The sequence below is a fragment of the Sander lucioperca genome, chromosome 19 (genome assembly GCF_008315115.2).
Source record: "Sander lucioperca isolate FBNREF2018 chromosome 19, SLUC_FBN_1.2, whole genome shotgun sequence".
Lineage (NCBI taxonomy): Eukaryota > Metazoa > Chordata > Actinopteri > Perciformes > Percidae > Sander > Sander lucioperca.
This window is the reverse complement of record NC_050191.1, coordinates 4,166,902-4,190,095: the sequence shown is the minus strand read 5'-3', so window position 1 is coordinate 4,190,095 and position 23,194 is coordinate 4,166,902. Positions and strand designations below refer to the sequence as shown.

At 43.4% G+C, this 23,194-nt stretch overlaps 1 protein-coding gene across 1 annotated transcript in view; it reads right to left on the bottom strand.

The window, feature by feature from the left end:
- Window positions 1–866: 866 nt before the first annotated feature.
- Window positions 867–23,194, bottom strand: part of flvcr1 (FLVCR heme transporter 1) — a 26,696-nt gene continuing 4,368 nt past the window's right edge. The window contains exons 2-11 of the mRNA XM_031307899.2: window positions 18,618–19,586; window positions 17,520–17,664; window positions 13,999–14,139; window positions 11,124–11,191; window positions 9,299–9,402; window positions 6,089–6,199; window positions 4,363–4,468; window positions 4,156–4,267; window positions 3,943–4,010; window positions 867–1,343 (exon numbers count right to left, since the gene is read on the bottom strand). Of these exons, the coding sequence (XP_031163759.1) occupies window positions 1,245–1,343; window positions 3,943–4,010; window positions 4,156–4,267; window positions 4,363–4,468; window positions 6,089–6,199; window positions 9,299–9,402; window positions 11,124–11,191; window positions 13,999–14,139; window positions 17,520–17,664; window positions 18,618–19,331 (1,668 nt within the window). The 5' untranslated portion in view covers window positions 19,332–19,586 and the 3' untranslated portion in view covers window positions 867–1,244. The remainder of the gene's footprint in view (window positions 1,344–3,942; window positions 4,011–4,155; window positions 4,268–4,362; window positions 4,469–6,088; window positions 6,200–9,298; window positions 9,403–11,123; window positions 11,192–13,998; window positions 14,140–17,519; window positions 17,665–18,617; window positions 19,587–23,194) is intronic.

Here is a 23,194-nt window from a genome sequence, read left to right as displayed (position 1 = left end):
CCAAACGATGCCCAACCCTAGTCACAATGCAGGCTGAATGGAGTGCTGCTCGGGTGTGTGGGAAGTGTGTGAAGCAGCTTGGAACCGGATTTCAGATGCGTTCCTCTTCAATCAAAAGGAAGCAATGTTAACATTTACAGTGCGTTTGTACAACTTCAGTCCATGAAAGGAGAATTCAAGTAAACTCGGGAGTTGTTGGCCCTGGGCAGTGGGCAGTGGCCGCGGCTCCAAACCAAACAGAATGGCTCTCCGGTTCCTCCTCGCAGACACCCGGAAACTCCGAAGAAAAAATACTTCACCTGGAGTTATTTTGTTTCAACTTCAGCAAACTTTGTGATGGTGATGTAGGAATTGGAAGCTTGTTTTTCTTTTGAAACCAGGTTTACATACAGTAACCAAACTAGGAGTGCCATGCTTCACAACAAGTGCAGCAGTTATAAAGTGCAGTGGAGCTTCTTCTGCATGACATTGCATTCCTGTTTTTATTTTTACAAATCCTCCATCATGTAGTCTATATCGACGACGTTTCATTTCCGGGATTGTTCAGGTGCTGCCGGAAATTCTGCAGGATGTCCTTCAACTTCCTCTTTCTTTGTGTTGTAATTCTAACCTCCGGTGGATTTCTGAGGACTATGGGTAACTGCTCCTCAGATCTCTGCAGGGTAATCCAGACAGCTAGCTAGACTATCTGTCCAATCTGAGTTTTCTGTTGCACGACTAAAACTACTTTTGAACGTACACATGTTCCACCAAAACAAGTTCCTTCCTGAGGCTATTTTGCAGAGGCACCGCCGTTGTGTCCCGCACTCAGTGCTGCCCAAGACGACTGTGATTGGTTTAAAGAAATGCCAATAAACAACAGCACGTTTTTCTCCCATCCCATAATGCTGTGTGGACTAGCCAGACCCTCCTCCACAGTAATGTTGAGGAAGGTCTGGCAATGCGAGACTAATCCTTAATGAAACCCAAAGTTCGGTAAATCGGAGGATAGGTGGGAGCGCTGATCCTCTGGGCCTTGTTGGTCATGTACCTGGCTTGAATCCACTCTATACTGTGGCTGTGCTTGATTAGAATTAGCATCACATCCAGAGCCTCCACCTTTCCAAATTGTCTAGGAGATTGGCAATAAAAAAAAAATCAAAGTGCACCGCGAGGTATTTCACATTTGCGAGTGCGGTGCCGACCAGTTTCCCAGGACAGCAGGGAGTTTCTTTGGTCGTGCTGCAATCCAGTGACTTGGCCGGTCACAGCGTCGTTTCGCGGGAGAAGCTGATGGACTGTTCCATCTTGACTCCGTTGGTTTTCTTTTCTGAAGGGCAGTCCCCGGGACACTCAGTAGGAACCTAGGAGACAGAAAGAGAGACAGGCATTCAGATAGCGCCCAGCAAGACAAAGTCCTCAAGCACTTGTTGCAGTTTAGAACAGCCAGGGATGAATGAGACAGACATTATAATGGTGTAGCGTTCACTTTAATGAGGTTAAGATAGTCTTTATTGTCCCATAGGGATAATCATTTCCACCCATCTTCTTTTCATGTTCCATAGCACAACAACACATATAAAAACACATAAAACATGTAACACATATACAAAAAAATCACATTAAGACACCCACATAGACAACATCAAATGTGAAAACTACAAAGTAACTGAGGTGGCGGTGGCATTATTACAGTTTGTTCAGCACTGTGATGGCGGTGGGGACAAATAGTTTTTTGAAATAGGCTTTAGTCCAGTTCTGTGCTCTGTATCTGTGGCTGGATTGAAGTAGTGTGAAGAATAGATTTAGGGGATGGCCTGTGTCAGCTGCTATTGTACGTGCTAAGGCGTGCGATGGCTGTGTCATTCATGTCTGATGGGCTGGGTGTGGGGAGACTGATTATCTTGGAGGCAACATGTGTGATTTTAGTTTGTTCTTGCAGTTGGCGGTTAGCATTGTGTAAAAACAGGGTGAGCAGTGCAGCAGGGTGGGTTGGATGATGCTTTTGTAAAGTAGGAGCAGGAGGTCGGGGGGGCAACAGAAAGGGCTTTCAGTTTGCGTACGATGTGTAGTCTTTGTTGTGCGTGTTTCTGGATGGCAGTGACATGTTCCTTGAAGTTAAGTTTATTGTCTATAACGAGTCCCAGGTATTTCAAACTGCTGACCTGTTCAACTGGTCAACAGGGCGCTGATAAATGAAATATGATGAGGATGGCGTGGTTTGAAGCAGAGGACACCAATTATAAATGTGCTTCATTGTCACAAAGTCGCTGATGACGCTAATTATTTCACTGTGACTGGCCGTGATCTTGCTTTTGCAAGGAAGTTCATTTTTTATAGAAAGGGGCCAATTTTGGTTTCCTTTCGTCTCATTTGTGCAGGTTTACCGGCCGCAAAAGCCATGCAATTCTTTTGTGAATTCGCTCGTATTCGTTTTCTTAATAAACCTGACACAAAAACGGGCCACGCAGTTGCAGCATCATTCTTCATTTTATATCTACAACACGAGGTTTGAGTTAACAACAAGATGTGGGAGTTTGATAAGTCTCGTTATCGTGATTGTAGCGTCTTTCAAATTATTCTGCAGAAAAATTCATCAATACCGGTGAAAATAGTTGCAGTCTTGTATTGCTTTCAGTCCATTCATCTCAATTTCTTTCTCTATAATACCACCAGGTGGCGACAAATAAAAACTAAATAGAAATCCTGCATAGTTGGACAAAACTGAGATTTCCACAAGTGAAAAGCAGAAAGAAAAAAAATCTGAAAACATAATGAGATACATGTGAGATATTATTATCAATTTCCTATCTCATAATTTATCCCGCAAACCTCAAACTTGATTCTGTGATCTCAGAGGGAAAGCATGAGCTTAAGTTGGAAACCTCTTCACTAACGATGACGAGAAAGGAGAGGATGGCTTTAATCAATGTCCTCCTCTGAAGGGCACTCCAACAGTGACTCAGCAGGACGGTGGGAACATGAAGACTGATTGAAGAGTCCAGAAACAGAAACAGATTTAATGGCCTGGCTTGTCTGGAGGGTGCTTCAGAAACCATAAGAGATAATGGGCTGGTGGCGAAGTGAGGTTCAAGAAGATTTTATAGCTTTGTTTGTGTAGGGACTAGAGAGGAACGTTTGTTTGCCAGAACAGAAGGACAAAAGAGATTTAATGTCCAAAGTGACATGGCACTCTGTTCAGGGAAGAGTACAGAAAGGTTCAAGAACCTGTCCCGTCTTAAGGTCGCTCCGCGGGACGCCAGAAGGAGAGAGAAATACTGAACAAAGATTAATAGCTGTCCTCTGTAAAGGGCACTCCACCGGGGAAAAGAAGGGATGAGAGATAGAAAGAAAAAGGAAATGGTAGAGCAAAGTGTGTGAAAATGAATAAAGATTTTGGGTACATTTGATATATTTTTTCAAAATGCTGAAAGAAATCCATCATCCAGAATGTCAACAAATACACCAAAATACTGAAAGCAGGGTGCCCGGGTAGCTCAGTTGGTAGAGCAGGCGCCCACATATAGAGGCTTAGTCCTCAACACAAAGGGCCTGGGTTCAACTCCGATCTGCAGCCCTTTGCTGCATGTCATTCCCCCCCTCTCTCTCTGTCTCTCCCCTTTCATTTCTTCAGCTGTCCTGTCAATAAAGGCCTAAAAATGCCCCAAAAATAATCTTTAAAGTACTGAAAGCAGAGAACATCTTCTGGGATCAAAAGCTACTTCCATGTTCTGAAATGTTCTACAGTTCCTATTGGTTTTCTTTCATTAAAATGTTCCTTTTCTTAAAACCTGAACTGAAAAAAATGCCTCTGTCAGACTGCTCAAAGACTGATCCAACTTGTTTCTAACAATGAAAAATATGCAGGAAAACATAGCGCAGTTATAGCCGACTTGTGCAAGGTGTGGCCAACGAATGTGACAAGATCTTTGTGCGTGTGTGCGTGTGTTTTTGTGTACTTACTGCTTGCAGCTGGTTGCTGTCTGCTCCCATGTTGACATTGTGTCTTTTCAGTTCTGACTTAATTAAGGCTGGAACATGAAACAAGGAAACGTTACATTTCTAATATTTAATTTGACTTGCACAGATGAACACACACACCCACACACACCCACACACACACACACACACACACACACACACACACACACACACACACACACACACACAGCCTACCAGTGAGCAGTATTCCCAAGAAGATCCAGGCGCAGAGGAAGATATTTCCAATCAGTGGCTTGTAGTCTGTGGTCAGTTTGCCCTGAATCAGCGTGAAAATGATTCCAAATAGCTGTGGGCACATACAAACACACAGACACACACTTAATGAATGTGAAAGGAAGTCCTGTAGCACCTTTTGGTCACTTTTGAGGAACTTTGTGATACCTGAGCAAAAGCATTGAGGAGTCCCGACGACGTTCCTTCAGACTCCGGGTAGGTGATCTCCACTCCGAACTCAAAGCCCAGAGGCAGATAACCCGTCATGAAGAACCTGAAACGCAGACGTCAGACTCATCAGTTTCAAGGTATTCATTGTCATGTGCACAATATTACAAAGAAGATAAGATGGATACGATAAGATAAACGTTTATGGCCAGTGCGGAGAGACCCATATAATGAAATTGTGAGTGCCACAACTGAAGGTGCATCAGGGATCCTGACACTAACCTTACTAACGATATGTCCGATGTTACGTGTGTTAGCTTGACTTACAGACAGATAGTTAGGCTAAAACTGACATTTGGATATTTGACTTGGTAACAAAATGCTTGCTGCAGACGTAACATATCGTAACAGTCTTCCCTTTCTCCCTGCTGATTCCTCACGTCTGTGTTCACTTTTGACTTCATAAAAGTTCTGTTTTTCAGGTCGGCAGCTTACAAAAACTTAAGTCACGGGTCATTTACCCTGTTGGTGGTGAGTATCACCACACAGCAGCATTTTTCTGTTGTTTGCTAGCAGACAAAACTGACGATGAGGCCCCTTCAATACAAGTCAATGGAGAGCGGAGAGTGTTTCCCTGCCCCAGGTGGGCGTGGCTTTCAGAGTATGACGCGATGCGTTCGGTCTCTATGCAACATTGTAGGCGTGGCCTCAGGAGTGGCCCTAGATCGTACACTCTAAATATATAAGAAGATATACAGTACCAGTCAAAGGTTTGGACCCAGTTTCCTATTCACATGAATGAGAAAGTGTGTCCAAACTTGAGAAAGTGTTAGACTGGCTCTGCGCTCCTACGTACTTCCGCTCAATTTTCATTTTCCTTCAGTACTCCGTCTGGGTTTGCGGTATATTCGCGGGTTTTCTCCGGTCAAATCTTTACCGGTCCAATCAGCGAACAGAGGGAGTGGCTGAGAACGATGACGTTGAGGTTGTGCGCTAGTTTGAGTTGTAGTTCCATAATGGTGGCGGAGAAAGATGCAAGCAAAGCCCGAATATCCAGAAGTTAAAGCCCGAACAAGACCGATCTCTGCTGAGTTGTGTTGGTGGCCATGATGTTGTGGCCCTCCTCCCCACGGGGTTCGGGAACAGTTTGATTTTCCAGCTCGCTCCGTTAGTGGTGAAGTTAGCTAAGGCTAACGCTTGCGATGCTAAGCCGACGTCATGACCAAACGTTAGCGATTGGTTATGGCAGATCCAGAGTGGCTCTGGGCAGATCCAATAGTTTTAAACTTCAACAGAGTACCCGCCTTCAAGGAAGTTAACACTTGTCAATGGAGAGTGGCCAGACTCTCTGGACCAATGAAATGGACCAGAGTCTGGTAGGACCAGGCTAATGTACCAGAGTCTGGTAGGACCAGGCTAGTGTACCAGAGTCTGGTAGGACCAGGCTAATGTACCAGAGTCTGGTAGGACCAGGCTAGTGGACCAAAGTCTGGTAGGACCAGGCTAATGGACCAGAGTCTGGTAGGACCAGGCTAATGGACCAGAGTCTGGTAGGACCAGGCTAGTGGACCAGAGTCTGGTAGGACCAGGCTAATGGACCAGAGTCTGGTAGGACCAGGCTAAGAAAGTGTGTCCAAACTTTTGAACGGTACTGTATATATAATATAAATCTATAATGTGCAAAAAATGCGGTACAGCACGTAACTAAGCGTGTCATTACCCTTACCCCAGGGCTCCAGCAGTGACGAAGACCAGGTAGATGTTGTTGAGGTTCAGTGTGAAGGTGAAGACCACCATGCCCAGAAACGACAGGCCGTACACGATCAGGGTGGTCATCCTGTAGAGCACAAACACGTCAGAGGCTCTCACTCATCTCATTACTTTCTGTGACAGGAGATTAGTCACCAATCAAAAAACAACGTGTGACTTCTAGCGCTGCACGATATGAGGAAAACTATAAACATAGAAATGTTGTTGAATATTGCGATAACGATATTGCTTATGATAGACAAACAGATATCACAGTGTACTCAGTTCTGCTGCTTTCAGTATTCTGCTAAAATAAAACTATTGCTAGTTGATTTTAAAACAAATAAAAGAAAATCTTTTCCAACTTTCTTTTATTGAACAAACTCAACTGAATATAAAAAGAAGCCTTAAAAAAAGAATGACAGTTACATTTTAAAATTTAGTCTTTCACGATATGCCACAGCCATATGTGTATTGGGCTAGCTAATATCGCGATGACAATTAAAAAAAGATATATCGTGCAGCCCTAGTTACTTCTGAGAACATCCTCTGCCATCTCAAGCTAGGAATAATTTTCCTCCCACTTGTGTTGTAAAGTTGCGTTTCAATGGATGAAAACATCCCATTCTTTGGATTTTACTGGCAAAAACTACAGAGGCACATTAAACTCTGCTCACAGAAATAGAACCTGATCTGACTAAACCTACAGGTTTAGGTGGGGTCGGGATTTCATTTCTCTTAAAGTGCATATTATGCTCATTTTCAGGTTCATAATTTACATGGTTTAATTTTCAAAAAACACCATATCTTTGTTGTACTGCACATTGCTGCAGCTCCTCTTTTCACCCTGTGTGTTGAGCTCTCTGTTTTAGCTACAGAGTGAGACATCTCACTTCTGTTCCATCTTTGTTGGGAGTCACACATGCTCAGTAGCTAGGTAAGGACTACTAGCCAGTCAGAAGCAGAGTATGAGGGCGTGCCCTGACAGTACCTAGGTAAGGACTACTAGCCAGTCAGAAGCAGAGTATGAGGGCGTGTCCTGACAGTACCTAGGTAAGGACTACTAGCCAGTCAGAAGCAGAGTATGAGGGCGTGTCCTGACACTAGCTAGGTAAGGACTACTAGCCAGTCAGAAGCAGAGTATGAGGGCGTGTCCTGACAGTAGCTAGGTAAGGACTACTAGCCAGTCAGAAGCAGAGTATGAGGGCGTGCCCTGACAGTACCTAGGTAAGGACTACTAGCCAGTCAGAAGCAGAGTATGAGGGCGTGCCACGCTAGCAGCTAGGCGAGCATTATAACGTGTGTTCCAAAGTGACCACGTTTGTCTCTGAAGTAAAGGCTGGACTACAATAGAGCTGTTTGGAGCAGTTTGTGAACAGTGTTTTCTGTTGGAGATGGTAAGTCTTTGACTTTGGGCTTTATAAAAATAAAAATAAAAAATAAAAAATATATATATATATATATATATATATATATATAACACAATAAAGGAAAGGGGAAAAAAGCCAAAAAGCACAATATGAGCACTTTAAATTCCTCCAACTAGGTTGTCTCGGGTTTCAGTTGACCTTATTTAACCTTCCAGCTGTTTTGTTCTCACATGAAAGCTGATATGAAATCTGATATTACACTGTATGGCCAAAGGTATGTGGACACGCCCGCCTTAGTTCCAATGAAGAGAAAATCTTAATGCTTCAGCAAACAACGATAAACTAGACAAATACCTTCTTTCAACTCTGCGCTCCCATAAACAAAGCCAGCTCCATAAAGACATGGGTTTCCCAGTTTGATGACGAAGAACTTTCGAGAAGAACCGACAGAAACAGAACGTACGAAACTAAATAAATAAATGGACTTAGTGGTGGCAAAGTTTGCAGGGAATAACAGGATTTAACTGAGTGCGGAGGCTGTGGTGAACAGGTGGGTTTTGAGGATTTTTTTTTAAATATGTTTATCGTCACTGTCAGGCAGAAACCTTGTATCTCCATATTTTGTCATTTCAAATTTTTTGTAATGAATCAATGCTATTGGTCACCCTTTACGTCTGTCTGTGGGTCCAACAAATATTTAAACAGGGACGAGGTGATTTTGTCTGACTTCGTCTGAGGTAAATAGCTCAATGAAATGTTTTCAAATTAGCCTTTTTTTCATATCCTGAAGAGAAGCAGAGCTGGTTAGGGTTATGAAGGCATGGATGAGGGTCTCCGCCACAGACTATGTTGGTGATGAGCGGCGTCTGGAGATAGTTTTGAGATGGTAGTAAGCAGATTTGCTGTGCGACTGAAATGAGAGGGTGGAGTCCAGAACAACGCCCGGGTTGCCGACTCCCGGGGGCGACGGGCAGTAATCGATGCTCACATGGAGCAGACGATCTCCAATAGGGCTGCAACGATTATTAGACGATTGTCTAATAATCTGTTGATTGCTTTCTCAATTAATCGATAACTTGTTTGGTAGGGGTGCACAATTCAGAAAATGTCACGATTCGATTCGATATCGATTTTTAGGCTCACAATTCGATTCAAAATCGATTTTTCGATTCAAAAACGATTCTCGATTCAAAAAACGATTCACAGTATGTAAATGTAGTTACTTTTCCCACGTGATTGCAGTAGACATAATTAAAAAACATTTTTTGGGGGGATTTTTGGAATTCTATTAATCGATTTTGAATCGGTAGAGCTTGAATCTTGAGTCACAGAGGAAGAAAGAAACTAGAAAATATTCACATTTAAGAAGCTGGAATCAGAGAATTTTGACTTTTATTTTCCATAATAAATGACTCAAACCGGGGAATCACTTACCAAAATAGTTGCCGATTAATTATAGTAGTTATATTAATAATAGTTGACCACTAACAATAATCTTTGCAGCTCTAAATTCCAACTTGACTGCCCTGCACAAAGCCCCGACCTCAACCACATCCGACACTTAAGAGATGGACTTAAACGCTGACTGTGAGCCAGGCCTAACCGCCCAACATCAGCGGCCAGTAGCCCTTCAACCAGGGGTGTGTCCACATACTTTTGACCATGCAATATCTAAGCCTGATTTGTTTTTAGAGCCACTAAGTTTTTTTTTTACTATTCACAAAAATCGGCTACATTACAATACAATCTATGTATGCGTTTGTGAGAAATTGTCCTAAAATGAACAGGTGGGAAAAGTGTGTGAATGCGTTTCCTACTTGTATGTCTTTGTGTGGTCCAGCCACAGACCACAGAGGATGGAGCCGACCATTCCAGCAACAACCAGAGTCAGACCAATTCTCCCAGCATTCAACTCCTGGTTCTGAGGAGAGGAGAGGAGAGGAGAGGAGAGGAGAGGAGAGGAGAGACAAGAGAGGAGAAGAGAAGAGAGGAAAGGAAAGGAGAGGAGAGGAGAGATAGGAGAGGAGAGGAGAGACAAGAGAGGAGAAGAGAAGAGAGGAAAGGAAAGGAGAGGAGAGGAGAGGAGAGGAGAGGAGAGGAGAGGAGAGGAGAGGAGAAGAGAGGAAAGGAAAGGAGAGGAGAGGAGAGGAGAGGAGAGGAGAGGAGAGGAGAGATAGGAGAGGAGAGATAGGAGAGGAGAGGAGAGGAGAGGAGAGGAGAGGAGAGGAGAGGAGAGGAGAGGAGAGGAGTTAATATAGCCTAAGTGGGAACAAACAGCTGTCATTTACAAATGCTTTTGTGCTCCTTTAAACTCATCAAATCTGAGCCGAAACGTTAAGGTTGCACTTCCAGGTGGACTTTAAGCCAGTCACATGTTTGTAAGTGTGTATGTATGTATGTGTGAGGGTTGTTAGCTCGGGGGAGTCAGGGATTTACAGCTTGTCTGGTGGGAGAGAGCTGTAAAGTCATCTGACAGGTTTTATAAGTTCATGGAGGGGTGAACATCTCTAAGTGTGTGTGTGTGACAGGGATATAGTGTGTACTGCTAAGAAAAACAAACTGAATGAGCATAAGCATTTCAGTAAGTCAGTCTGTGTGTGTGTGTGTGTGTGTGTGTGTGTGTGTGTGTGTTTGAGAGAGAGAGGGAGAAGGAAGTGTTTTAGAGTGAGTGAATCAGTCTTTCTCTCCATCCTTTTGCTTCTTTTGCATGTGTGTGTGTGTGTGTGTGTGTGTGTGTGTGTGTGTGTGTGTGTGTGTGAGAGAGATATAGAGAGAAGGAAGTGGTTTAGAGTGAGTGAATCAGTCTTTCTCTCCATCCTTTTGCTTCTTTTGCGTGTGTGTGTGTGTGTGTGAGAGAGAGAGGGAGAAGGAAGTGGTTTAGAGTGAGTGAATCAGTCTTTCTCTCCATCCTTTTGCTTCTTTTGCGTGTGTGTGTGTGTGTGTGTGTGTGTCTGTGTGCGTGTGTGTGTGCACACTGAGTGTGTTACGGTGGGCCGCAGGCATGCGTGAACACAGCTAATGAACTCAGACAATAAGCTCATGTCTAATCAAAGCCGTCAGAAGTGTCTCTGTTGTTTTTTCTCTCAGTGCCTCTCTTTCTCTCTCGGTCGGTCTTTCCATCCACCGTAAAGGTTTCATCCACCTGTTTTTATGTACATTTTAAACATGGGAATGGGAACACCAGAGTAGAGGTGCTGCAAAATGATTTCACGTGCATTCTGTTATTACCTTTTGAGGTATTCTGTTAATAACTGAGGTATTGTACAAGTGGAAAACTGAAGCTGGACATTCACCGTCTGCAGAAAATGAAGATCTGCACCAAATTTCATTCCAGTCCATCTCGTATAGCTGTCAAGATATTCACTCTGGACCAAAGTGTTGGATGACAAACCAACCATTGGACCAAGTCAGCGACTATCATAATTCCTAGAGCCACTCCTGATGTGTGAAGCAGCTAAAAAGCTTTTTAATGCCGTAAAGATGATGTCCCAGTCATAGATAGAAATAACGTAATGGTTGTAAAGAGGGCCGTCCTTTAAAACCCGGGGTAAGAAGACAGGAGTGAGGCCAATTCTGAGATTACAGAGTTTTCATTCCCTCATCATTAACTCCCAGTTGTTTGTGTTTGTGTTTTTTTTTTACCTCATAGCAGGACATGATCATCTGGTTGAGAAGTGTGGAGACAGAGTAGAAGGAGCCAGTCATTATACCTGCAAGCAAACAGATACAAAGGCTGCATTCCATTAGTAGTTCCAATTTCCCTCGCTCACTTCGTTTCTTGACATTTTACAGACCAAACAGCTAATTGATTAATTAATCGACACACACATAAATGTTATTAAATAGAATTTTTTTTTGGCATACAACTATCTCCGTCCGTCTATCCCACAGTGTGTCTAGCTGTCATGACTGGCTGTGAGTGTGTGTGTGTGTGTGTGTGTGTGTGTGTGTGTGTGTGTGTGTGTGTGTGTGTGTGTGTGTGTGTGTGTGTGTGTGTGTGCGTGTGCATCCCTGATTGGCTGTTGCCGAGTGACAGAGAGAGACATTATGCATGCAGGTCAAATGAGTATGACATTACTCAATCTCTTCTTTTAAAAGGTATACTATGTAACTTTTCCCTCTTCAGTCCCCCTACAGGTTGTCTCATTGGAACTACAGCCACGCGAGCTGTAGTTCCAATGAGACAACCTGTAGGGGGACCGAAGAGGGAAAAGTTACATAGTATGCCTTTAAGTCGGCCTGCCAAATGCAGAGGGAGAGTCAGCTCGACTGCGTGGGGGGGGGATGACGACTACGCACGGCAGTGAGTATGATTGGTCCACGTACTGTAAAGGCAAAGAGTCTGTGTTTCCTTATTTGACAGAAATCTATGCATTTGCCTGTTATCTATTTCTGTATATTATTCTTCAGTAAATAAAACCCAAATTAACAAAACTGGTTAAACAAGTCATACCCGGGAGAGTCCGGTACAGCCTGAATCTAGAGATCAAACTGAGATTAGCTCTCATATTCAAGTTTATGTTCTGTGCTTTGAGTTGTCTGGGTATATTGCTCTGAAACATGTTTGGAGTGGATTTGAATTGCTTCATTCTCAATGCTTATCATTTTGGTGCTGGTAATTTTCCTTTAGGGCTGGCTAAAACCTTCCTCTCTCCTAAAAAAAAATCCTCTATGCAGGAAAAAAAAAAACCTGGTTGAGTTGTGAAGTGTGTGTTGTGCTGCCTGTCACACATCGGGGAGTCACGTCAAACAACACGAGCCATGAGATGGTCACGCGAGGAACATGAGAGGGCAGAAGAACGCCGTCAGCCTCAAAGTGGCCCTAATGATGTCTCTCCGGGGGGAAACGCTCCGTTTCCGGAGTTCAAATTTCAGCAAACGTTCCTCAGCAGGTTTAAACGGGGCCTGGTGGCCTTTCAACTTATCACACAGACACCTCCAGTTCTCAGTGCTGGTGTATCTTTTAAGTGTTTTTAAGAGGCTTTTTGGGTCCGACGGGTTAAGGATTTAGTTAAAAATGTAGACTATAAACGAGCAACGGCTCCCAAGAATACGATACGGCAACAAAATTGGATCTGAGAGTCCACAAAATGCTGTAAAACAGGGATGCTCAACTTGCTTTGCTTACACTTTTGCAAACTGACAGAAGGCCAGGGGCCAGTTAATAAACCTCCTTCAGTATTTATCAGATCAAAACAACCTTGCATACAACAATTGTCATTTGGTTAAATTAAACACAGTGGTTTAGGATTGGTATGAGGTGGCAAAAAAAGCCAAATTCATCCTTCCAGTTTTCATTAAATTGCCCGTTTCCACCCTCTCAACGTTTGCTGTCCTCATGCGTCTTTGCGAGAGGCAAATCCAGCCGCAGCACCCGGCCCGCAAAGGCCGTGTGTACGCAAGGGCGTTTCTAGGATTTGAGGACTTTCGGGGCTTAGAGCAGACCTTTGTCAGGCTTTATAAACAAGCTCTATTTTGATGTTTTTTTTAATGCACTCTGGTACATTATTTACATTCAAAGTACAAAAAAAATCCCAGTGTGAAGCTGTTTTTCTATTGGGTAACACTTTACTTGAAGGTATCTACATAAAGGCGCTGACACAGAGCCGATAATCGGCCGTCGGACAGTCTGGCGAGGTCGGTGACTCGAGTCTGCTCGGTGTGTTCCGTGCCGTCGTCCGTCCGAGGAGCCGTCGGCCTTCATTTGGGCTCGCCCGGAAATGGCGAGCGGATGAGCCTCTCAAAATCTGACGAAAATCTTTTAAACTGACCTTTGTCGATCTGAAATGAAGACAGATTCAGCAACTGCACGGCCTATTTCTCTCTTAAAATGTTTTCAGAAACAAGTTTCGGTGAACTATTTTAGTACAATATGAGATCGTATTCTGAACAAGCTGCCATGACAGTCTGGCTGTGAATTTCCGGAGAAAAAAAGACCCACGTGACACGTTCGTCCAATCAGCTGCCGGTTTTCAATTTCTGGGAAACAATACAGAGAAGCGCCGCCTACTGCTATGGAGACGTATTACGTGCAGAGCGTACGCTCAAGTCGGAGTCGCCTCAGTGTGTTTTGAGGCATTTCTTTGGACCTCGGGACCCGACTGATCAGTCCGACTGGCTTTTCTGCTGACGGTCGGCCGTCTGGTTGGTGTGTAACAGCTCTAAGAGTGACATGACACTGTCATGACATAGTCATGACACATGAACCCTAACCCTAACCCCCCTAACCCTAATCCCCTAACCCTAACCCTAACCCTAACAATAACTTGTCATGACAAAACCGAATGACACTTCCTAAAAAAAGCGTTATGTCATAAACGTTTATGACTTGTTTATAATGTTTACGACACGTTCACGACAGTGTCATGTCACTCTTATGTAGATACCTTCAAGTGAAGTGTAACCTTTTATTGTGAATTAGAAAAAGGGTCGGGGCCATCCGGCACTCTATCACGGCCCAGATTTAGTTAAAAACCACTCAAAGGTTCCCACTGATGTGGTGATGTTTCACACTTACCGTAGCTGACGAGCAGGAGGACGAATGCTTTATTCTTCATCAGGTTGAAGATGGACTGTTTGTAGGAGTAATCTTCAGAAAGGGAGCTTGGGAGGACAGCCTGCGAGTGACTGGGAGGGAGGAGAGGGCGGTCCTTTATCACTGCAGAACACACAGACAGTTGAGCTTGCTAGGCCTCTCATTGGTCAACCAGATAAATACATAAATACATAAATACAAAGACCGTAAAAAACACAATATATGAACACAGGGATCCTCTAAATGAGCCAAGAGAGCTTCTTATTATGCCCGATTTTAGGGCTGCACAATATATCGTTTTTTTTATCATCATCACGATATCAACTAGCCTAATATACATATCGCAAAAGGTTCCGACATATCGCAATAGACACTATGAGATTTTATGTTAGTTGAAAGAAAATATCAGTAGACAACTGCACTTTAAAGTGTAACTGTCATTCTTTTTTAGTGGTGCCTTATTGTGGTTATTGTCAATGTGTTCAATAAAAAAATGTTAGAAATGATTTCCTTTTATTTGTTTTAAATATCAACAAGCAATGTGTTGTATTTTAGAAGAATACCGAAAGCAACAGAAAGGCAGAACTGAGTACATTTTAATATCTGTTAATTTATCGCAAGTAATATCGTTATCGCGATATTCAACAACGTTATCGCGCATCGCATATTTTCCTCATATCGTGCAGCCCTTCCCGATTTAGACAACAGGTCCTCCAAACTATACGATACTGTAGTTTGTTTATTTCTACCCTCGAATATGACCGACAAGGAGCGTGTCATAAATTAGCGCCCCTAGCGGTGGCAGGAAATACAATCTAATATCTAAACCGAAAAGCACGGCGTTCACATTGTGAAACAGTCGCAGTTTGGTTATGTTTAGGCACCAACACTAATTAGTTAAGTTTAGAAAAAAAGATTGTGATTTGGGTTTGTGTCCACAGAACGTGACGTAACTCGGTTTGTTCCGTGTTTGTTTGACACACCCCCCCCCCACACCAACCTAACTCCTTACGCCAAAATCTGGCGTAATCTTCAACACGTTCTCACTCCCATCGCGTCAAATAGGGACGCTTGGTCACGTTTGTTATTGACGCTAAAAGTCTCCTCATATTAAGACACGCTCGGTCAAGGCACTTGGCGTCACTTTTTGATGCTCTGGGTCTGGACCTACGTTTAACTGACATGCAGCACAAGAACTGGACAGTTAGGTTTGGGGAAAGATCCTGGGTGGAGTTATAAAATGTACATTTTAGTGACAGACGGGACAAGAATGGGACATGAACCCCGGTCTCCTGGGTGAAGGTCCTGTGATGTTTGACCCATCCAACACCCCAACGCGGCATTTCAGTCTTTCATACGACTCGCTACCGCTGTCGCTTTTAATACTACGTAGGGAATCGACCGATATGGATTTTTTAGTGCCGATACCGATTTATTTTTCATCAGCCTTAGGCGATGACCGATACGGGCTGCCGATTTTCTTGACACGATATTTGGAGCCGATACTGCTTTTGCTCCCTCAATTTACATCATAAAAAATTAAACCCTGCCACACTGGATTTGTTTTCGGGAATCTGCTCTGTCATTTCTTTAAAAAGAATAAACAAAAACACAGATCAGTGTCACTTCTGCAATCATCTTACATTCATATCACCCAAATGATGTGTGCAATGTGCATCATATGGATGGGTGCACTGCATATGGTTAACTGTGCAAGGGTGAAAGGCTTTCATCAACATCTACAACACAGCCTTGATGATGCGTTGCTTGCTGACATATTATAAGACAGGTCATCACAAAATGTCCTTTGTAATAATTTAAGAAAACAATAAACCTGAAAAATAGCCATTGAAAGCCATTAAAGTGCTTGATTTGTAATTTAAGAATGCCATGGTGCTGGAAGCCTGGCAGGCTTCCAGCACTCTGCTAGTAGGGGAGGGGCAGTGCATGGTCTGCACGTGAACTGCAGTATCTCCAGCAACACAGAGCTGCCTGTGGACGCCTGTCTGTAAATAATGCCGGGAAAAAACTATCTGCGAACGCAGCAGCCGCTTATCGGCCGATGCCGATACACGTAAAAACGCAAATATCGGCCCGATATATCGGCCGGCCGATAAAATTGGACTATCACTACGTCATCTTACAGATGAAAAGCGTCAGAATTTGTCGAGTTGGGAGTGAGAACAGTTTGAAATATTTTACTTTGTCGTCCACCAGAGGGCGCTGTCACTATAAACATAAGTATGGGCCATAATTGCTGCTTGAACAAACAACTTATTTGGCCGTTTTTTCCGGGAAGCAAGTCTTGATTATGATGTACTTTCAATAATTGAATACGTTATCACTGAATACTTATGTATTCCGTTAACGGAGCAGTGTCAAGTCTTGCCTACATGACCAGTAGTTACACTGGATGGATATCAGCGTACTTTACAGATCAGGTTATATCTTTATGTAACCCATCAGTATGAAAATCAAAGGACAAAAAAATTTGCTTGAAGTGGATAATCCAATTAACGTCATGTCTACTTTTATTATAGTCAAACTTACATACTCACTGTGTAATACAGCAATGAGGGTTACAGTGACTCTACTTTTTTCTGCATTTGAATGGCTGGTTGAAACCACAGCCACAGTGTCAACATCGCATGTTTGCATATCTTCTGATGTCAATTCAAAGCGACAGTGTGATTTCACCCTTCCCACCAACACAAACTCCACCCTTTTTCTCGCCAAAACACACGCATGGAGCATACATCGTTGACATACATGAAAGCGTAACCCTTCACCACAGGTCTTTCCTTAACCTAAACCTAATCCTATTCTTATCTTAATCCTTAACTCAAAGTGCTGATCCTTAACTGGTCATTTACAGATTAAAGGAGCAGCAAAATGTCCACTGTGGAAGATTTCTGGAATATTTCCATCCTTGTGAGGACACACACACACACAAACACACACAATTCCTCCAGTCAACTCACATGACTTTGTGGTAACTGTACGACAAATCCCCAGCAACTTAAACAGATGGTGGCTAGGAATGTAACGATGCATCGTGAATCGGTTTCGATTGATTTAAATGTGTAAAAGGCGATGCAATTTTTAAACGGCGTAGGGCGGAATCTACTTTTAATTTAACTTGTTTGACTTCAGACATCGCTACTTCTTCTTAGTTTATTTATTTGAAGAGATTTCTTTTTATATTTATTTAATTTTTGTGTGATTTGTTTTTAAAAATCTAATAATTTATTATTTTATATTGACTTTTTGTTATTTATGATAGGATACAATTTCAGTGTGTCACTTTTGTTATGGGGATTGGGGTTAATTGAGTGTATTGTTAAATCCCTAATAAGTATGCAAAGCAGTGTGTGTGTGTGTGTGTGTGTGTGTGTGTGTGTGTGTGTGTGTGTCTATGTGTGTGTGTGTGTGTGTGTGTGTGTGTGTCTATATGTGTGTGTGTGTGTGTGTGTGTGTGTGTGTGTGTGTGTGCGTGTGTTTACCTATGACGGCGACGATGAAGAGGAAGGTGGAGACAGCGGCGGTGCCGTAGAACATGATGCTGATGTTGTGACCCGTGAGTGCGACATCCTCGGGCGTGTTGGGAACCAAAACTGGAGGTAACAGGAAGCCTATGGCGGTTCCCAACTAGGGATGAGAGACATAGAAAGACACAGAGAGAGAGAGAAATATTAATAGTAATAATATAAATTCTGAATGTAAACATTAACCTGGTGCATTATAACAAAATACCTGAGGGTTGCTTCTTGCTTGTACAATTCACAGCAGAAGTTCTCTGAGAATCTCTTTTATATCCAAGCAAAACTGGTATTGTAACTGAAATGTCCCTAACCGAATTGATTTCCAATCGGAATTCAATCGATTCAGGAAATCATTAAGGATACCCAGCCCTAGTTTAAAGTATATTTCATTTATTTATTTAGTCTTCTATTCTACTGGCTCCATCCCCCTTCCATGACTTTTTTTCCTACTCTATTCTGCTGGAAGTGGGGGGAAGAAGTACTCGCAATACCACAGGGTAGAAATGCATTCAAAATCATACTTAAGTAAAAGTACAAACGTACCAGCATCCAAATATAGGCTACTTAAAGTACAACAAGTTAAAGTATTCATCATGCAGAATAACCCAAATCAGAATACTATATTATAATTGATGCACTATACACCACTTTCATGTTGCAGCTAGTATGCTGTGGCTAATTTCCAATACTAAATTGCTATCTTAACAACATCATATTGTTTGATTTCTATTTTTATTTAATAATCTGACTCTGCTAAGTAACTAAACCTGTCAAGATAAATGCAGGCTACGTAGTTGAAGTATAAAGTAATATACATGGAAATACTCAAGTAGAGTAACCTACAAAACCTCACAATTTTGTACGTTACTTGAGTAAATGTACTTAGTTACTTTCCACCACTGTCTGCTGGCCCCATCTCTCTTCACTTCACCTCCAATTCTTCCATGACTCTATTATATTTTATTCTATTGTATTGGCTATCTATTCCACTTAATGTCTAACCAACACATTATAAAATATAGCCTATCAATAATATGTTGCGCGCGCACACACACTGACCTGGTTCCCCAGCACGGCCGCGGCGCACGCGGTGGAAACCTCACCGGGTCCGAACCACACCGAGGCGACGCGGGAAGGCAGGCCGAGGATGAACACCTGCGCCACGGAGCAGACGACCTGCGCAGTGACGGTGACTCCGAACAGCTCGGGGCTCACGCTGGCGCACTTCAGCCAGGCGCCGATGCAGTTGAGGCCGGCGCCAAGCAGGGCCGTGAGCCGAAGACCCTTTCGGTCCAGCAGCCAGGTAGCCGGGAAGATGAGAGGAATGTAGACGACCATGTAGACGATGGAGAGCCAGTCCACCTTGTCGTTAGTCACCCCGTAGTACCGCGTGAACACGTTGGCTATGATGCTGTACTGGATCCACTGGAAGGCGTTCACCAAAGAGTACAGGCTGAAAACTAAGAGCACGGCGAACCTGCGCGGGTACAGTTTAGTCTCTAGCTTTGTCCCCTGCTTCTCCTCCGCCTCTCCTCCTCCACCGTTAGGCAGCATCGCCTCTCTCTCATCCGCCGGCACTTCCTTCTCCTGCTCCAGCGCCCTGCTGTCGGTGTCTGTCTCCCCAGCCCCGCCCGTCTTTGCTGCTTCGTATGTCGGCTCCGCGCATCTCTCGGCCGCTCCCTCCAGCTCTGGAGTCTTCCTGCCGACTGCGATGTCGTCAGGTGCGCCGGTATCCGCGCGCAGATGCTCCTGCACGAGGTCGCCGGCAACCATAATGCCTGTTTGATGCTTTTCTTCTCTTCTTTCCCCCCCCCCCCCCGCTGCTGCTGTAGTTCTACGTCGGGGGATGTGACAACTAGGACCGAGCTACAGGAAGCGAGAAAACGCAGCACAGAGTGGTTTCCTCATTCGGTTATGGCGAGTCTTGTCGTAACCGAACATCAATGAATATAATATGAACCAGACTCTGGCGAGATACACATCAAAACGTCGCACTTTAACACGCCATACTCGTCAGAAAATAGCCTGCTTCTTATCTCCTTCCCGGCCGCTCTGAACCAGCATGCTGCCAGTCTGCCAGACTTGTGTGCGTATCTCTCTCTCTCTCTCTCTCTCTCTCTCTCTCTCTCTCTCTCTCGCCTTCTCTCTCTCTCTCTCTCTCTCTCTCTCGCCTTCTCTCTCTCTCTCTCTCTCTCTCTCTCTCTCTCTCTCGCCTTCTCTCTCTCTCTCTCTCTCTCTCTCTCTCTCTCTCTCTCTCTGTGGTTGCGGTTACCCTTCTATGTCCCTCTATCTATTGTTCAGCCGACGCTGACACATGGCCTTCCGATGCTAATGAGCCAATAGTAGAGCAGCAAGCGTAGTAGGACTATCTTTAGCCTACGTGTATAAATGAAGGGTGATGGGGAAGGTGGGATATCATACCATGACGCAACAGCTTATACAGTGAGTATAATAAGTTATAGTAAACTGTAAAGTGTATTGCCCTATTATAACCCTTAGCCCTTCCTATTGTCTTATGCTCTCGCAGCTGAAGACGTTTTTTTCTTATGGATGTAATTTTGTGTTTTAAGGTATTTTTTCATTTTCAATTTCCATTGGTATTTAATGTCTTTTTTTGTTTTGCTTGCTCAATGTAATGCCATTGGTCTTATTTTAACAATGTTATCATGTGAAGCACTTTTTTACTTTATCCGTGAAAAGGTGCTTTATCAAATAAACTTATTATTATTACATATAATAAGAGGTAAATAATAATATTTCAGTTGAATAAGTCTACTAAGTTGCCTTCTATTTAGTCTGCCGCGTTAATGTTATGTTACTGTAATGTTACTGTAATTTTCTAATAAAAATGAATTACAAATGTATGATCGTTATTATTACATTTATGTATATTTAGACAAAGATGGTTACGTTTTAAATAGCGTCATTATCCATAAAAATGACAAATATTTAAATAAAAACGTGCAGGCCTGTGATGGTGCTGCTTGGTCCTTATACACCAATTAGTCTGTCCATGTGCTCAGGCCATTATCTGCTCTAATCCTGATCACCGTTTGACCCGCTGGGACTTTGTCCTGCAGGTACAAGCTGCAGGACAAAGTCTGATCCCACAGGAAACTGAAACTGACCCTATGTTCCAGTAGAACTACATGAAGCAGGTCATTTAAAAAAATCCAACTCCTCTGGTACCACCTACAGCCTGTAGTGTGATTTGCAAAAATCCACAGCTCCCTGTTCAGGTGCACCAATCAGGGCCAGGGGGGGGGTGTCTAACTGCATGTCAATCACTGCTCATGCACACGCATTCATTCTCCCTTGTGGGGGGAGGGGCTTAGGAGACCGTTTTGGGCTTTAGCGGAAAGGGGGGAGGGACTGAGAAGTTGTAGATGTTTACATTTTTTGGCTAAGTCCTGGATCTTCACAATCCTATAAGACTGATTTATGCTTCTGCGGAGGCTCCACGCAGAGCTTTCGCTGTAGCCTACGTAAGTGGCCTGAAGTTTATACTGGTGCGTTGGTGTGTGCGTCGATCTCTTTAAGAGAATAGCAGGGCCGGCATGTGTGTGTGTGGGGAATGTGTGTGGTAGAGTGAGTGAGTATTGGGGATGAGCTTCGGAGCGAGTAGCGACTCTAGAGTCAAAGTGGGAGAAACAAAGTGTCTCCCCTGTGCTTTCTGACCACGGTGGGAAATCTGTAGCAGGAAACGTTAACCCTCTCCCTGATTTCATGTTTATGGAGAAGGGGAAATGCAACGCTACCAAGCCACGGCCGAGCGGCATGCGTCGCCGTGAAGTGCAGTTACATTTTTCGAGAGGTGCACGTCAGGCTCATCGTAGGGTCGTATCTCCACCTACCTTCATACGTACCAACGGCGTCAATTTAACACAGAAGCATAAATCGGCCTTTACACTTGCAACCTCACCCTTTTGTGATATCACAGTGTACTGACAAACCCTAGAGGGGGCGGCTTCAGTGGCTCCAACCCAGGCTGTTTCTCAAAAGACCCGAATAACTTCAACTTTGGCTCATTTTCCCCCAGTCTCTCTGACAGGAGCGACAAATCAATGGAGCAAAAGTTCTATTACTGGGAAATATCGCCTTTAATCTGTGAACTCCACTTCAGCATGTACCAACAACAAAAAAAGGTTTCAAGATAAGTAATGCTGTTTACGCTTAATTCCTACTCTACCTATGTTATGTAGCCTAACTTAAAAAATATTAACATCAATTTTTGCATCTTTTTAGGTGGCAGGAGTGAAAATCATCAACATTTGCTGTTCTGGTTTCAGAATGATGAAGACATACAGTATACAGTATACTAGATTAGATACACAATTGGGAAATTGTTTTCCATGTTTTGTCCCAAATGATGTGTAGATTTTTAGGCATCCTATTATCAAATATTTTTGAAGAAATATAATAGCCGCCGTAAATGGGATAAAAGTCCTGAAGTACACTAAATCACTGCAGCCAGGTGAGAAGTTGAGGTCAGCAAAAACTAAATTTTAAGCTGGTGTTGAAGGAATACTTCGTCGGTGGAAGCATAGGGGAAAAAAACAAAGCTTTCTTCACAAATTCAAGGTAACACAGGAGGAGTAATTGATATACATGAAGCTACACTCCTGGATTCATGGTGCTCAATAGGTGCTCACTGATTTTGAAAGTCTTTCCTAGTCTCCATAGTAAAGGCCTCCTTACAGTCGCGTTCCCGACCTGTCATGACGTCAAAATGACGTAGATCTCGCTGGCGCGCCAGGATTTAAAGTGCGCGACCAGAAGTCGTGCACCACTCTATTTTTTTCAGCGGCGCACGACAAAGCGGAAACAGGATGCATGGGCGAGTTCGAGGACAAGCTTTCCGAGCAAGTGCGCCAATAGCAACTGCATTCTGACTGGTACCGGATGCCAGGACTCTCAGAGTGACTGCAAGTCTCTCTTGTAAACTTACTGGGTTAAGATGAGTTCTTTTATGGTGAATGAAAGGCTTGATCTGATGAAGTAGCTCATCGAATCGTTGTGCAGACATTCTGAAGTATTCAAAGTGCTTCTCTTCGTCTATCATCCTCATTTGTTTCACGAGGATATTGAACTCACCATATTTATGTCTGGCGTTATTCAAAGGACCAACATTCCAACTTCTTTTTTCTTTGTTTCTTTGCAAACAGGCTCAAAAGCAGCTGTTCTTCCTCATCCATTGGCTCCAATATCATCTTAGCCACTGTTGACATTGACGTCAATGCTGCTGCCAGTTCTGCCGTTGCTTGCCTTTTTCTTCTTCTTCTAGTTCGTAGAAACAGCAAAGTCGGTAGCCTTTCCTCATTAGCGCCACCTCTGTTCAGGAGAAGACTGCAACTAGTGTTGCGACCACCACGCGCGAGTATAAATAGTTACGGCGCTTCCATGACGTCACACTGTCGCGCGACAGGTCGGGAATGGAGAGTATACCGCTCGCTTAAGATTTCTAGAGTGAAATATTACCATCTAAATGGAGAAATGTGCCATTTTTCTTATTAGTAAATATCTTTCAATGTATTTTTTTTTTTATATATTCTGCAGGGGACTGTTTGCCAAGGCAAAAATCACAAAATGTGAATGCAAAGCCAAAAGTAAAGGACATTAAAAACCTGCAATGAAAG